This window comes from Lonchura striata, chromosome 23 (genome assembly GCF_046129695.1).
Source record: "Lonchura striata isolate bLonStr1 chromosome 23, bLonStr1.mat, whole genome shotgun sequence".
Lineage (NCBI taxonomy): Eukaryota > Metazoa > Chordata > Aves > Passeriformes > Estrildidae > Lonchura > Lonchura striata.
This window is the reverse complement of record NC_134625.1, coordinates 10799515-10815998: the sequence shown is the minus strand read 5'-3', so window position 1 is coordinate 10815998 and position 16484 is coordinate 10799515. Positions and strand designations below refer to the sequence as shown.

At 53.5% G+C, this 16484-nt stretch overlaps 1 protein-coding gene across 4 annotated transcripts in view; it reads right to left on the bottom strand.

The window, feature by feature from the left end:
• Positions 1–16484, bottom strand: part of ZBTB16 (zinc finger and BTB domain containing 16) — a 54693-nt gene that overhangs the window by 18700 nt on the left and 19509 nt on the right. For all 4 annotated transcript variants that reach the window (XM_077788050.1, XM_077788049.1, XM_021530042.3 and 1 more), the window contains exons 3-4: positions 8599–8696; positions 512–598 (exon numbers count right to left, since the gene is read on the bottom strand). In XM_077788050.1, coding sequence (XP_077644176.1) covers positions 512–598; positions 8599–8696 — 185 coding nt within the window. The remainder of the gene's footprint in view (positions 1–511; positions 599–8598; positions 8697–16484) is intronic.

Below are 16484 nucleotides of genomic sequence, written 5' to 3'. Positions count from 1 at the left end.
CCGCTCCTGATACAGCACAGGAGGAGCAGGCGCTCTGTCCTGTTCCAGTCTAGATTTGGAGGGTGAAGGGCTCCACCTGGGTCTGCCCAGCTGTGAATTCCCCCTGGCAAACCTTTCCCAGGCACGGCAGCTTTTGCAAGAGGCTGAAGAGATCCTTGTGTTCCTGATGGTGGCATCACTGAAGGGCTGGGAAGTGCCAGGGCAGAAACATGGCAGAAAATAACTTCTGGGAGGTGTTTGGACAGGGACAAACTTTGCTTACAAAGGGGACAAACGACCTCGCATTTGTTCTGCCACTGTTTACCATGTTGATGCTGAGCAGTGGTGTAACTGCACTGCACCCACTGATGCCTTAATCTGTGCTTTAGTTTAAGAGCAACTGGGGCTGCCTGGGCAGCACAGAGGCAGGAACTGCAAGAGGTCTAGCTCTCTGTTGGGCAAAGGGTGACAAAGGCAGCCCAAATGTTAAAACCTGCACCTAACTGAAGGGTGGAAGGGGAGGGCCACATACCGGTGTGCGTCTGCCGGTGCGTCTCCAGGGCATCCTCCTTCGAGAACTGGGCACCGCACTGATCGCAGACCAGGGCTTTGGCACCCGCTGGGGAGAGAAAAGGGAGAGGAGGGTTATTCCAGGGACAGAAGGACGCACATCTGAGCGTGCACCTGGACACTGCTGCTGCCATTAACACTCCAAGAGCAGCGCCATGGAGAGGTTTCGTGTTTAATGTCCCCTGTGCAGCCAGCAAAAGCATCACCTCATTCAACCCTGTGCTCCTGTTCCTTGCACATCACAGCAAAATACAGAGCTGCTTGCCAGGAAAAGATTAATATTATTTTTTTAAATCGTTACATATCAATGCATTTAATTAGTACTGCAACTTATCCAATTGCAATTGGTTTTCTGTCCCTTCCCATCGTGGCTGGTGCTGCTGGTACCCAAAGATGCACCTGATGAGGGATGTGGCTGGAATGCGACAACTGAGCAAGAAGCTCAGAGGCATCTCTGACTATTGGAAAGAGATGTGGGATTTGGGGCAATTTTTAGAAAACTACTATCAATGTGCCACTGATTTGGGTGAGGAAAAACCCAGGACGCCCAGCAGCAGATAAGTAACTTCTAGATTAAACCAGATTAATGACACACCATATCCAACAGCATTGCAGGACAAAGCCACGGCCCTATTTCAAGGTTTGATTCATCTATTGTGAGGAGCTGAATGTTACAGAGCAGCATTCAAGGTGGGGGCACTGTTTTGCAGAATGCTGTGCTGTCCATTTTCAGGGGATCATTCTGCATCTCCCCTCTCCTTCCAACCCCACCGAGCCCTCCATCCCACAGTCAGGGTGGGATCTGGGGAAAGGTGGGTAGAAAAGGCAACAGGGAGAGAGGTATCACAAGATGCATTGAAAAGAGAATTCCTTTGCCTTTAAATTGTCTCAGTAACGGCTGGCTCGCAGGCAGAAATATTTGGCAGCGGTGAAATTAAAAGTGATAAATTTTCTCGCCAAGAGCTGATCGATAATAGAGGTCTCATCTGTTAATCAATATGACAGTCTGCCTGTTTACTGTGCATATGTTGTTCCCCGCCGCCCTCGCTGCGATGTCAAGTTTGCATTCAAAACAACCCGAGTGCACCTGGGCCATTGTTGGCTCCAAAGGGGCAAACACACCCAAACTTTGGGGTGCCCCGGGGTGGCTCCCTCACCCCTGCCACTGCCAGGGGAGCGCCCGGCACGCCATCAGGGATGCGGGGCACTGGGATGCGGGTGCTGCCGAGGTGCCCTCTCCAGGCACAGCAGCGAGAGGAGCGAAGGTGCCGGGATGGGCAGCAGCGAGGGGCCGGATCGATGGGGCAGCAGCGCGGCCGCGCTGCGCTCGGCGGGGACGCGAGCCCGCAGTTGCCAAGGCGATGGCTCTCCATCGCCACTCCAAGCTCCGCCGGCCCCGCCGCAGCCACGGCGACCCGCGGGGATCCGGCAGCCCACGATCCGCGAGGATGCAACAACTGCGGCAGCAACAGGTCCCGGGGCCGGGCGCTGCCCCTTGCGCTCGCACCGGCGCTCCTGCGCGCTCGCTGCTCGGGGGCGCTCCGAGGCTCAGGCGGAGCGCGGCCCGACGAGCACGGGGCTTGCTTTCACATCCCCGGTTCCCCGTGGGATTAGTGGGGGGAACGTGCCGGTGCCCCGCGGGCCGCGGCCAGAGGGGCGCAGGGCACAGCCCGGCGAGGCAAAGGCGGCCGGCATCTGGCTGGGGGGCGGCGAGGGGGAGGAAAAATTCCTGCCGAGGCGAAAATAAACAGGGCGAGCGCAGGGAGGAGCCGGGCGCACTGGCTTACATAAGGAAGCACAGTGTGTACCAAAACAGCGGACCCAAAAAAAGCCGGAGCTGTCAGAACAATGAGTACAGACGCGGGGCATTTACAGCAGGCGCTGCCGTACAGTTTTATTTACAGTACCTCTTATCAGCGCGGGAACAGCACGCCGCCTGCCAATTTCCAAAGGCCAGGACTGCGTGTTCTTTCCCTCAAGTAGATGTGTACTCCAGGCGGGGGGAGGTTGGTTTTTTTTTGTTGTTGGTTGTTTTTTTTTTCTCTCTTTTTTTTTTTTTTCCTTTTATTTTTTTTCCTTTTCTCATCAGCAAAACAAAAAACTGATACGGAGCCAGAATTCCTGTAATGTACACACGCCGGCGGGGAGGGGGAGGAGGAGGAGGGCGGCGATTGAATATGTAAATAGTTCAAGGTTAATTTTACTATGTGAGTCACTGGGAAAATGTCATCCAACATCTGAGCTTATTATAACAGGGCTCAGAAAAAAACCACCACGGCTTGCTGTTTGTTATGAAAGGGAGCAGGACACGTTGGAAAGCAGAGCTCATGGCAGGGCTCTCTTCTTCGCCCCCCTTGCCTTTCTCCCTGCCTTAAACAGAAACCATCAGCCCCTCTGAACGCACGCACAGGTTTGGGCAGGGTATATTTAGCCAGCACCTCGTATCGCCTACAACGTATAGATATCTCCAGATGATCTTATCGATGGGATGGGACAGGACGCCGCGTGCTGCCAAGTATCGGCCGTGTTTCGGCGCGAGCCTTGCTGCTGGCACCAGCCCCCCTGCCGTACATTTATATCTGCACAGGCAAATTTACAGCCCCTGCCTAATAAAGGTCGCTGGTGCAAACGGGTGAGGAGCTGCTGCTCGCTCCATCCTGCACAGTCACTGCCGCCCCATGCGCCCCCCAAGCAAGGTTAGAGCTGCCCAGGCCCCCAGTGCCACCAAAGCCACAAGGAGGGGCAGAACTCAGGTTGGGCTTCATGATCTTGGAGGTCTTTCTGAACCTTAATGGTTCTGTGATTGTATTATTTAGTTTCCCCCCGCCCAGAAATGTGAGGGAACAGGCTGCCGGGCGGCGCAGCAGCTCTCGGGAGCGGGATGCCCCACGGATCACCACCCAGGCAGGGGCTGCAGCTCCCTCCCAGCCAGCTGGGCTCAGCTCGGTGGGATGGATGGCAGAGCTCATCTTGTTTCAGCCACCAACAGTCCCTCCCAATGCCCATCATTTAATTACTTTATTGGGGAGGAGAAACTTCCGTGGGGCCATGGAAGAGGCACACGGAACTCTAGCTCAGGAAAAGAGAAGGAATAAAGGAAAAAGAGGGACTGCCAGCATCCTCCGGAGGAGGAGGAAGATGGCTAAGGGAGGAGGAAGATGGGAAATTGGTGAGGAGAGTGGTGGGGGAGGATCCAGCCTTCCCCGCTGCTGTTTTGGCACAATGGCCCCATCAGCAGAATGCGACATCCCCTCCCTCAGCAGAAGTGATTAATAAAAATTTGGGATTGTATATTATTAACAGGCTGCAATTGGTGAGAAGATGGAGATGTGAGGGGGGAAATATGGATTAAAAAAAAATTGGCAAGAAAATTTATGCACTGTCGTTGCTTTACTACCTAATTAATTCAGTAATTTCAAAAACAATTTTATTTATGTTCCGTTTACCACATCAAAAGTGCAAAGAAAAAAGCACCAAACCACAGTGATGCTAAAATAATACCTCAAGGCATCTATTTTTAATCAGTGAAAAAAAAAGGGAAAAAATGAGAAGAGCCAGCCCGGTTTCTATACAATCTCTGCTGGGCAGACCACCAACTCGGGGAGCGCAGCAGCCGAGCCCTCTGCGAGTGCCTTCCTGGCTGCCGAAAACAGAGCTTGTCAAAAAAAAAAAACAAATCCATAATGGCCTGAGGCTCCTCTCCAATCTATTTTCTGCTCAGCTGGTTTTAAATGAAGTTATTATGAGTCATTAAAACACCCGCAAGCCTGTGGAAGTCAGCCAATTACAATTTTAAATTTAGCCTGTTCTCTATCCCATTCTCTTGTTTTCTTCTTTTGCCCACATCAAGCCGCTTTCGGATTTTTATTATTGCCATTATTATTATTATTATTATCGTTATTATTATTTCCCTTCTCCCCTGTTTCACCCAAGTGGAAGAGACAAGTCGTGAAAATCTCTGAGCTAAAAAAATACTGTAGAGAAACCCAAGAAGGGCTTAAAAAAGAGCTGTAGAGCAGGCTTGGAAAGTCAGCCTCAGCTCCTGCTTCCCGAAGTGCCACGGAAAGGTAATAACTAACATCAGAAAAAGTGAGGTGTGGGCATTGCAGAGTGAGGAGGGACCTTGAGCTGGAGTGCTGGAAACTTGTCTGAGGAGGATGCTGTGGCAGCATCTCACGGGCTGCCCTGGAGAGCCTTGGGAAAGCATCTGGAGTGATGGAGCAGGGGCTTGGGGGTGGGTGAGGTGGAGGTCACCCAGCCTTGGCCAGGGACCGCCACCAACTCCTGCACCACACAGGGACTGGTGGAGCAGGGAGTATTTTCATTTAAAAAAAGAATTTAAATTATCGATTTTAATCATTGACTTGGGATCCCAAACTGGCAGGTTTTTACACAGCCCCCTTTCCTGCTGCCCCTGCCAGTGCCACTCTTTCCAGCAGCATCCTCTCCACAGGGAAAAAATTACAGACCCCATCCCTGGCAGCCCCGCACGGCGAGCGAGCACGGCGCGTACTGCACAGCCCATAAAACTCCAAACAGCCTCCAGACACTCCTGCAATCGTCCTCCATCAAAACACTTTGTCTTGCATACAGAAATGCGGCGGGGCGCCGCGCGGAATACCAAATCAGCCCGTGACGGTGCGGGGAGGCGGCTCCTTGGCAACCGGGGGGGCTTCGCCACCGCCGCCGCTCGACAGGAAACAAAATCTGTCAAGCCTGTTGGGCAAATGATAAACATTAGCGGTATTAAAAACAACACAAAAGCTGCGTAAATGGCTGGCGAGTGTGTGGGGAGGGGTGGGCAGCGATGGGGGGCTCCTGCCCCATTTGCCTCCCAGCCCCAGCGAGGGGGGTCTCCAGCCCCACAACCCTGGGGCAAGTTTGGGAAGTTTCCCCCTCCAGCAGAAAGCAGGTGGGCAGTGATGGCCACGGACATTGTGAGGGAACAAGATGGATGGATGGACATCGGATGTGTTGGGCGTGTGCGAGGGGTCCCGGCACCCCGCTCTGCACCCCGCCTTCAACAACATCAATAGCATCAATAATGTCAATAATGTCAATAACAAGGGGCGGCCAAACCAAGGGAGCAGTGAGAGATGGTGGGTGAAAAATAAACATATTTCATCAGGTGAGGGCGGGGAGAAGCAAGAAGCTGGCTTCAACCCAGCGGCCAGGTCCAGGAACCCGGCCAAAACAGGAGCTAAAAAGCAAACCATAATTTTCTGGTCTCAGTTCAGGCTCTTGAGGCAGAGAGGATGGGGAGGGGAGGGGTGGGGGCTAAGAGAAATGTATTTTTCATCAGCCAGTGTATAATTTATAAACAGCATTAAACAGTTTTTGTTTTCTTTCTTCCTCTCCCCCGTGTGCGCGGCTTGGCCGGCAGTCAAGCCTGCATTAATTTCTGCTGTGGGTACAGTGTGTTCTTGGATGCACATCTGCGGATGATCATAAACGCGGGAACGCTGGCAGAACATCCAGACCTGCCGGCAGGCCGCTGACATCACCCGGGCCCGGGCGCGGGACGCCGGCCAGCCGGGGCGGGGGGGCTCCGGGAGCCGCCGTGGGACCGGGGCCGGGACCGGGACCGGGACCGGGGCCGGGACCGGGACCAGGACCGGGACCGGGGCTGGGCCGCGCTCAGCCCCGCACATCCCGCCCGCCGCCGACACGGTGCAGCTGCGTGGCCCGGGCTGAGCCCCCTCTTCCTGCACTGGGCACAGCGAGGCAAGGGTGGGATGTGCCGTTCCCTTCTGTCTGTCCCTTCTGTCTGTCCCTTCTGCCAGCCCCACTCCCATGGTAACCCCGGCTCCCTGGGCAGCTTGTCCATCACCCAGTGGGACCTGGGGTTCCTTCTGCCTCTCCTGATGATGGAGCGTATTTGGGTGGCGAGGGAAGCTGTGAACCAACAGGGCAGGGGTCTACAGGGCTGCTCCCTGTACGTTCCCCATGCTGCCCGTGAGCACCCCTGCACACTGTCGGCTATTCCCACTGTTGCCAGCCCAGCCATCTCCACAGCAGCCATTTCTGCTGGATGGAGAGGCAAAGAAACCAGGGGCAGACAGAAACCCCCTTTCCTTCCTGTCCTGAGGAATAAACTCAGCTCACAGCAGGTGCTGAGTAACCAGCATCCTGGGCTGAGAATGAGCACCCACTGAACAACAGCTCTGGTGAGGATGCAGCTGAGGGAGAAGCAGTTCTGGGATCAGCCTCCCTGGTCAAACCAGTGGTGCTCTGTGCCACAGAACCAACAAGCTGGGTCTCCCACCTTGCCTTCCCTGACAATTTGCTTTTCTGGGAGAAGGGCAACTCTCCATGTCAGCCTTAGAGATCTCTGAGAGCTTGTCTGCCAGCAGCACAGGCAGCAGGTAGGGAAAGACTTTGCATGGCATTAAAGGCTTTACATTTACACTTTATACTGAGAGTCAACACGGGGCCAAGTATTTACCCTGCACCTGCAAGGCTGTGGCACAACAGCACTGTGTGCTCAGCCCAGCCTGCCACAGAGCACCACAGCCCCCCAGGGCTGGTCCCCAACCAGGTCCTCATAGGAACTTTTACTTTTTCCATCAACACCTGGATGGGGAAGCTGCAGATGTGAACCCCCTTAAGCCCTTTGGCACTGGGGCTGGAGAAGGGTGCCGGGGGGCACAAGCCATCCCACTGCGAACTCCCAGTTAAACACATGGTCCACTGGTGTGGAGGCAAAGCCACTTTCAGAGCTGAAAACAAGCCCTGCACCACCGCTCCAGCATAACCTCAGTGTGTCCAGGGCTGGTGGTGGGGGGAGGCGAGGGAAGAGGTGCAAAGGTCTCCTGCTTTAATAAATAACAGCGCTGGAATTCACAGCGGCTGTTTGCGAGCTCGAGGCACAGCTCTCCCCGCCCCCCCGGTCCTCGCCGGATTTACAAAAAAAGAAAAAAAAAAAAATTAATCCTGTGTGATGACAAGCTTGGCTCGGCGTTCACTGTACATACTGTACCCACAAAGCTGGCTGCCTGCCAGGACAGGCTGTGAGCCAGCGAGACCATAACAAACACGAGCCGTGCGTGCCAGTGCTGGGGGAGCAGCGTCCTTAGCCCCAGGCCTGGGGGGGACCAGCATCCTTTACTCCTGCACTCAGGGGAACAGCATCCCAGGGGCCTCCCGCAGCAACCTGCTGCTGTCTGCAGGCACCCCGAGGAGCTGGTGCCTGGCCAAAAAACGGTGGGATGGGAATGGGGTCAGGGCTGGGTCTATTGACCAAAAATCACAAAGCAGCGACTGGCCAGACTAAGCACCCCCCTACTCCAGGAAAAAGAGGAAGTGGGAAAAAAAAATGAAAACAGGTAAAAAATAGATAAAAGTGTATAACAGCATTTAAAATTGAATACAGCTTCCCTGCCAAGCTACGTGCAAGTAGATCAGTGGCTACAGTACCTGCCACCCCCCAGAGATCTGTCCTCGGAGCAGGAGGACAAGAATTCCCCACTGCATTGGGGTCCAGGGGTCCCCTGGCTGTCCCCAGTTCCCCACATCAGACCCCCAGATGTGCCAGGACTGCACCCCCAAGGGGAACATCAGCTGACATGGACTTGCAGAGCACAAGTCTTCCCTCCAGTGCAGCACTCCAGCCCTCCCCTATCTATTTAATTAAAGGCCCTGCAGCCTGTGAACCTGCTACTTGGATTCATTAGTCAGAGAATGCCTAATTCTGCAGTTTTGCTAACGAACCTGCGGTGGGGGCCCGAGGTGGAAACAATGCTCACGCTACAAGCAGGGCTGACCATGAGGAGCTGCGTGGCATGTAGAGATTGTTATTCCAAGCTGCTTAGCCTGGAAAATATTTCCACAATTAAGGAACTGCAAACAAACTCCAAAAAAGAAAATTTAAATAAATCAAATTACTGGGCACTGGAGAACAAGTTTGCAATGTGCTGCCCAGGGAAGGGCGCAGCCGGCTCCGCACGTGTCTGCTGCAGAGGAGACGTGTGATCTGGGCAGCCACAGCAGCCCGGGGTGGACAGACAGAGCAATCCCCCATCCCCAGCCCAGCACCCCCTCCCAACCCACCTGAGTGAGCCAGTAAGTGCATTCGCAGCCGCAAGCTGTCCAGGAACCGCTTCCCGCACAGCTCACATCCGTACGTCTTCATCCCACTGTGCAGCTTCCTAGGGGAGAACAAAGAGGGGTGAGTCCTGAGATGGGGGAGGTGACCCAAAACAGCACCGAGAAACTGCCTGGTGCTCCCTGCAGCCCACGCTGCCCAAAGCCAGCGCTGGCTTGAGAAGCGCTGCAGGGAGGGCACGGATGGGGGGTCCCGTGTGACTCCCCAGGAGTGAGGAGACAACCCTCTCCCCTCCCCATCAGTTTGCCATTGCTGCTGTCATTGGAGTCTTTTAATAAACTTGAAAAACCTGAAGTCTGGAGTTAAGGCAAAATCTGTGTTGGCAAACTCCTTCCCCATGTTCTGAGTGCTTTTGAAAAAGGCACTGTACTCCAAAAAAAACCCCGACCACTTTAAGAGGTTGTTTGTGTGCATTTCGAACTGAATCCCAATTTCCATCCAAATTCAGCATGACACAAATCACAAGCAACAAACACAACCACCAGCTCACAAACAGGAAACATGCCACTCACCGTTTCCTGGCAGCCCCAGGTACACACCGAGCCCGGGCATTGCACAACGTCCGACTGCACCTCCCACCCACAGCGTGCCGGGGCTGAGCACCCCCACATCCTGGTACCAGGAGGGGCTTTCCTGCCCAGGGCATTGACCACAGGCACTGATCACAGCCACGGCTGCCAGGCTCAGCACAGTGGCCAGACTCTGCATTATTGCCCATTCCTTGGACATTGATGCTCCACCTTTGGGTATCCAAGTTCTGGACCAAGTGGAATGACCTTTAAAGGAGGGCAGCATTAAAGGACACTGTCCAAGTCTGAAAATACCAACAACCCAACCTAACCCCATCTCCTTCCCAAGACACCGCTGCTGCCCCTGGCAGCCCCCCAGACCCATTTCCCCCCCATTTTGAGACCAACCATTGCTCAGCCCCCACCACTCACTGGGGAGCACCCCGAGGCTCGGTCCCCAGAACAGCCTCTGCTACTGAGTGTGCACAGAGGGGCACAACGCCCAGAACATGTGCTTCATTTCATCACTACAAACACTCTTTGCAAAGCTGGCTCTGTGCTGGACAGCCACACTGATCAGTGCCCCCGAGCCCCAAATGCATGGGCTGCTGCCCACCAGCTCTCAGTCACCATGAGCTGCTCAGACCTGCGGCTGGGGAGGACTCAGGACAGCAGCACGTGCAAAGTTTCAACATCGGATGCTGTAAACAGAGAAGTATTTGTGTGTGCTGAGGAGTAACACAGCCCATAGCTGTGTGCTGACCTCTGATCGCAGCCACCATTTATCATCGTGCCGCAGCAGGACGAGAGCATTTCTATTGCCTTGTTGCCAAAGACAAAACAGGAATGGTCCTGTCCAGGGCTGGATGTGGACCCTCTCACGGGAGGGCTCAGCCCCAGCTGTGCAGGCTTGTGAAGACCATGTGCCTGTGAGCTCCTGCTGTACTTCCCCTGAGGTGTAACTTTTACTGGCCAAAGCAGCTGCTCCTACTTCAAGCAGGATCACCCCTCACGGCTGCAGAGAGCCCAGAGCCCCAAACCACCCCTGCCCTATGGGGCTCAGGGGCTTGTTCCCTGGCTGCCAGCCCCACATCCCACCTTGCAGGATACTGAATAGCAGCATGGGAAAAGTCAGAGCAGGAGAAGAGCCCCTGATGTTCAGTAGTGAGTGAATGCTGCAGAGCAGAAGGGAGAGGGAAGGAGCAGGAGCTGGTTTCAGCTCTCAACTTTGCTGTATAATGTAATTATTAATCAGGCTTGTCCTGAATTCACTGTGTCATAGCAGAGGATTAGGAGTCATGCACGAATTCAGGCCAAGAAGGTTTACAATCCAAAGGATTTATCCGCCTTGCAAAAATAAATAAAACACCAGCCTCCTGACAGGGCTCTGCTGCCAACAAGCAGCTCAATAAGTGACAACCTTCTCATTTTGCATTTTTAATTTGGGACATGCCTGTCACACTCCCCGGCCTGGCTGTGCTTGCTCCTGCACTTAATGCCGGGCTAAAAACACTTTGTTAGGAAGACCCACGTCACGCTCTGGGTCCACACTGCCCCTTCTGAGGCCAGAACACCTTTTCCCTGAATTACAGTCTAACTGGTTAATTAGTTCAAGTAAAACATGGAGGTTTGCGTTTTTTTAAGCGAGTCTCAAGAAACAGAGAAACAGAAAGACAAGTTTCCTTCCTCTGCATCTCCCAAACCTATGGCTAGCACAACCTTTTCTCCCATCTTCCCAGCACAGAGTGGGGAAATAAGGTAACGAGGAGACCCCCAACCCCACTGGCGTCACAGGGCCGTGGAAATCCACCCGCCACTGCCCAGGGCACTACGATGCCCAGATCACATCCTCTCTGCATTGTTTCAATGGGGCACAGGGGTGCTCAAAGAGTAATTTAGTTGCAATATCTCTATCAACAAATTTCAGCAGCAACAAAAGTTTTCCGCTGGGCGCCTGCTTCTAGGACGTTCTTATCACTCGCCATCTTGCACGGTCCCTTTCAACAAGGTCTTAAAGCGCTTTATCTGCTCCATTTCCCGGTAGCGAAATATGATTGAAACGTTCTATTTCTGCTCGCCGGATTAAGGAGATGTTGCAAAACTGCACAAAAACCTGGCAGATGTAAGCAAGGTATTACGGCTGCTCGGGCTGTTAAGATCTGAGGGAAAGATCAATATGTGCTTCTGAAGTTGTGCCTCCAGAAAGAGGGGGTGGGGAGTGAAGGGTGTTAAAATACATGCCAGTGCTGCCCAAACACTTTGCCAAAAGATAAACCATGTTTAATTATTCTGATATGAGGCTGAAACTGTTCTCCTTTCTCCTGCAAGTTCCCTACAAGCACATCAGCCAAGAAGGTGCCCATGGGATGGAGAGCAGAGACAAGTGGGAAAAGTACCTTTTTTGTGAAAAGAAGGTTTTCCTCTAATTCCTACACAATGTCCCACTCGAAGCACACGGAAACAAAGTCGGCCAAAGCCTCCAGGTCATGAGATATCACTCGAGGATGCTCTGGCACAGAGGGTGGCCCAGGACGATGAGGATGCCCAAGGCAACAAGGATGCCCATGGCACAGCATCCCAGGCTTGGATCCAACCTTCCCGAGCGAGCCCCAGCACAGGGCTTTGGCAAGGGGCTTTCCAGGCGGAATGCAAGCCCAGCGAGACCCCCTCCCCGCCCAGCACCAGCAAACAAAAGCCGGGCGAGAGGCTGGCCCCTCGCAAGCTGCCGGTAATTAAAAAGGCCTGTAAATGCCCCACAAAAAGCACTTCAAAGGCACGGCGACTCCAGCGAGACTGCGTGGTGTAAAAATTATGAGTTTTCCCCACAGGGTGCTTTGTGTGAAAAGGCCGGGCTCGGTGGCAAACGCCGATGAGCACTGCTTGGGGATGCAGGGGCTTGGCAGAGCACCTCAGGGTGCACGAGTTTGGTGGAGCACACTGGGGTGTGGGTATGGGGGCAGTCCTGGTACCTAAAGACCACTGCGAGAGTCCCACTGCCACCAAAAGCAAATCTCTGCCCTGCCTGCTTACAACCCTGCCTAAAACAGCCTTCTGCTGTCTTTACTTGAGGAACTCCTGTATCCCAGCCCCTCCCCACCACCCCTTTTGGGAAGCAGGGGAGACCCCTCCCCTCCCTCCCTCCACGCTGAAAAAGACACATGGCTCTTGGCCATTTGATTACTTTTAAGTGTGTATTTTTTCCCCTCAAACAGAGTGAATACAATGGTTAGGAAATTTGACAGAAAACTATTCCAAGCCATTTATTGCCTTAATGCGCACCTTTGTCCAACAGGCAGTTTTGACAGGAGCGATAAATTCCAAATTTATGTCAACAGAGCATATGTTGAACACCTCATTTCTGAGCTAAAGCGGCATGCTGCCCCATAAATCACCCTTCTGTTTGAAATGAAAGTAGATTACGGGCCCATGTTATTGAGCAGTTAGAGCCATAGTCATATAAATCAGAACTTTTAACTCCAGGCGATCCGTTCTGCAATTAACTAAAGGGCACTTTGTCATCTCCGGGCCAGGGCACAGCTTGGCAGGGTGGCTGGCTACCGAGGGAAGGCAGGAACCCCTCGCTGCCGAGGAAAGGCACCGGCACAGCTGAGCTTCACTCGGTTCCTGCTGGAGCAGCGAGCCCCAAGACAAAGCCTGGAGCAGCGTGTGGCTGGAACACAGCCTGGCATGGGAGATCCAGGCTGCAGGGGCTCCCTGCCCATGGATCCTGCCTGATCCACTGATCCATGTTTTGGACACGAAACACAGTGGGGGAATCAGGAAGCTGCATGATACAAGCAAAACAGCAGAGTCCTGACAGGTCCAAAGCCAGGCGAAAACGTGTGTGAGTGCGGTGTCAGAGTCCTGCACCGACAGAAATCTGCACCTGGGACTTCCCAGAGGTTTTGCTGCAGCTCTCAATGCCCATGTATCAGGTCAAGATCATCAACCCACTGATCTCCCCCATCCATCCTGCTGCATTTCCCAGGTTTGCTCCCCTGCATCTCCAAGAAAGCCAAGCCATGGGACAGGGGGTCCTGCGGGGTGTGGGGCTAGCAGATGCTGTGGCCAGTGGGACCAGAGGATGCTGTGTGGCCAGGGGAGGCTGCAGGGGCTCAGCCCTGTGAGTGCTGGCAAAGGGTGTGGGTGCGAGGGGCAGCTCACCCCCATGGGAGTGTCAGAGCTATAAAAAGATTCAGACACTAAGTATTTCCTTTCCTATAAAATATTCATTGCTGCACACGAGTGCCAGGGAGCACAAACCTCCAGCGGTTCTAACTTTGTGTCGCAGCAATAACAGAGTTTTATGGGAGCCTTCTGATTTTATTTACACTGGGCCATCACGGTGGTGCCCTGCCAGAGGGGCAGCCAGCACAGCCCCACCAGGGCAGGCGTGAGGCACCGAACACTGGGCAGCCAAAAGAGGACCAGCACCACTTTGCTTTCCCCAAAAATCCTCCCCAGCACCCATTTCCACCGGTGTCTTCCTTGCCCAGGAAAATCGACACAAAATTGATTCATCCCTGATCTATTTTATCAAGATCAAGGCAGTGGTGCCACATCTCGTTTCCAGTGGGGACAGAGCAGGAAGCCAAGGTCAGTGGACACCAAGTGGCTGCAAACCCCACACTCTCCATCCTCCGACACCAGCATCACACCTGAGCTGCCAAGAGGGGATTTTTCCCCTGATGTGGCTGTTTACAACACTTGGTGACTGACACCGGATGGGACCATGGTCCTGGTGGCTCGGCTCCTGCAGTCACCGCTCTGCCCTCAGCTCCCAGCCTGGCAGATTAAAATAGCAGGGAGAGCTATTAAGGGCACGGCAAAGGGGGAAGGGAGCTGAGACCTTCCTTTCACTTTAATAAATTAAAAAGAAGGAAAAAAAAACCCAACCAAAAACCTGCCCTCAAACCACCACTGCTGCTAAATATAAACAAACAAACAAATAAATCTTACAGGAGCTGGAAATAAAGATTTTACTATTTCTGAATGGTTTAATATAAAAAACCCCAAACAACCAACCAGGGGAGGGTGTAGCTATCAATAGAGAGCACTGAAATTCCCTGCCTGTACAATATTTATACTTACCATGAGCTAATTTATGAGTTCAAACCAGAGGCAGTGGTGTGACATCATTCCACATGATGCCAACATTTCCCCTTTGAAACAAGCCAAGGAAAGGATTCTGCTGTCCTGCCTTACCTGATAAGAACCAGGCCATAAACACTAAACATACAATTCCAACCTTTTTTAAGAGCCTGTCCACAACAAACGTGAACAAATGCTGCCAAAGGGCAGCGACTGTCAAAATTTGCTGCTGGCCTGGGCCAAGCATCTCCCATCCGCTGCTCCCAGCATCCCACTGGAACGATGCTTCCAGCTCCAGGGGTTGGGAAAAGACAAGACAAACTGCCCACAGCAAAAAGGGCAGCATACTTTTTAACGTATTCCAAAGCCCTGGTTTCAGATCCGTGTTCAATATGCGTTTCTGAATGGAATTCCCCAGGAGAGAGCTTTATCCATGCGAACATTCCCTTTGTGTGTCCCAGACCCCTAGGCAAGAGGGTCCACGGTCTTGCAAGAGGTGGGACAAGCACGGATGGGAAACCATCAGCTGCAGCCCTTGGATGCAGCTGGCAGTGGGAAGTTTCCTCATCTATTGCAGCAGGACCATGGGGGCACAGATGCTGCCACAGGGCCAGAGGTGGGTGGATCTGCAGCTTTCAAAAGGGGATTCAGAATGCAGCCCATGCCCAAGTTACTGGAAGTCCACTGAGTGATGGTACCGGGTGTCAGCAGCTTCTGCCAGCCCAGGGATCAGCCCTGCATCTCTGCTGCACCACCTGGACGCTGATGAAGCAGTTCCATGATTGCACACTGTCCCAGAGGGGCTGGAGCACTGAGCACCGAGGGGTAAACGCGTGGCGATGCACGGAACAACGGCGCTAATCCAAACCCATCATCCCCACTCTTCAGTGCCGTGCTGAGCACTGCGAGAGGAGCCGGGCAGCCTCGGCCTGGGCTGCGCCGGGCATCGCACCGGGCATCACACCGGGCTGGCGTGGCACGGGTGCCAGAGCACCGGGGAGCAGCGGAGCTGCTGCTTCGGCATCCCGGAGATGGCCGCGAAACAGCAAAGTGACCTTCCGCCGAGTACATCTGCCGCAGCAGCGGCGTGATTATGCAGATGTTTTGATTCCTAATTCAGAAATAATAAGCGGTTCACAGATTCCAAGTTTAAAAATATATTCATCATCTGGTTTCCGTAGCAGCACGTGTGCCATTGGAGCACCAGCAAAGTGCTGGACTCGGCCACTCCCTCCTGCCGACCTTCAGGGTGGTTGGGACACCTGGCTCTGAGCAGCCTGCGCTAGTGGAAGATGTCCCTGTCCATGACAGGGGGCTGGAGCTGGATGAGCTTTAAGGGTCCTGCCAACTCAAACCATTTTGGGATTCTGTGGCACAAGAAAAGCATTTAGTATGATGCATGGGATGCTTTCCAGAGACAACAGTCCTGGGATGGTCCAGGCAGCATCATCCTGCTGCCCCTCAGGGAGGGGGGAGCTTGTAGCTCCTGAAGCCTCAAGGAAATGGCAGAAGTCCCCATAGAGCCAAAAGCAGGGAGACAGGGAAAAGTGGATATGCTACTGGGGTGCTGGAGCACAGAGACTTAAATGAGGGGGAGAATTTTAGGGCAGGGGGAATTTTGTTTTAATTTCCACTCTCTTTGATGACCTGACCACAGGTCTAAGGCTGGACATGGATCAGGAACAGGGTGGTCCCCTAGAGCTGCTGCAGGGATGAGCTGCGATGGGCCCAGGAGCTGCCTCCCTGCACTGAGCTCCTCTTCAGGGAGTAGGAGCAGCCCCAAGGTGCCAAATGGAACCAGTCCACACCTTGGCTGCTCTGTTCCATGAGGCAGACGTGCTCCCCACCCCTCACCTCCCTGTGGAGATGTTGATGGTGCTGATGCCCCCTCCCTGGTGTCTCCCTGGTTTCTGTCCCGGCTCACACACCTGGGAACTTCAGCCAGGAATGGGCACAAACCACAGGAAACGCTGCTGCTCCCATCAGCAGCCTAGATCCTGAGGAGTTTTATAAGGTAATCAAATATGCAAGAGATTCAACAAACTAATTTCAAGCACACACCTGGGGTCCTCTGATAATGTCGGCTGTGCCTATACAGCGCAAGGATTAAAATTTCATAGAGTCATGATTTCATCAGTCACTAAACTACAAAGGATTAATTAACAGCCAGGGAAGAGCTCATGGATTGGAAATACAGTCTTAGGGAAAATATCTATCTTGGCTCTCCAGAT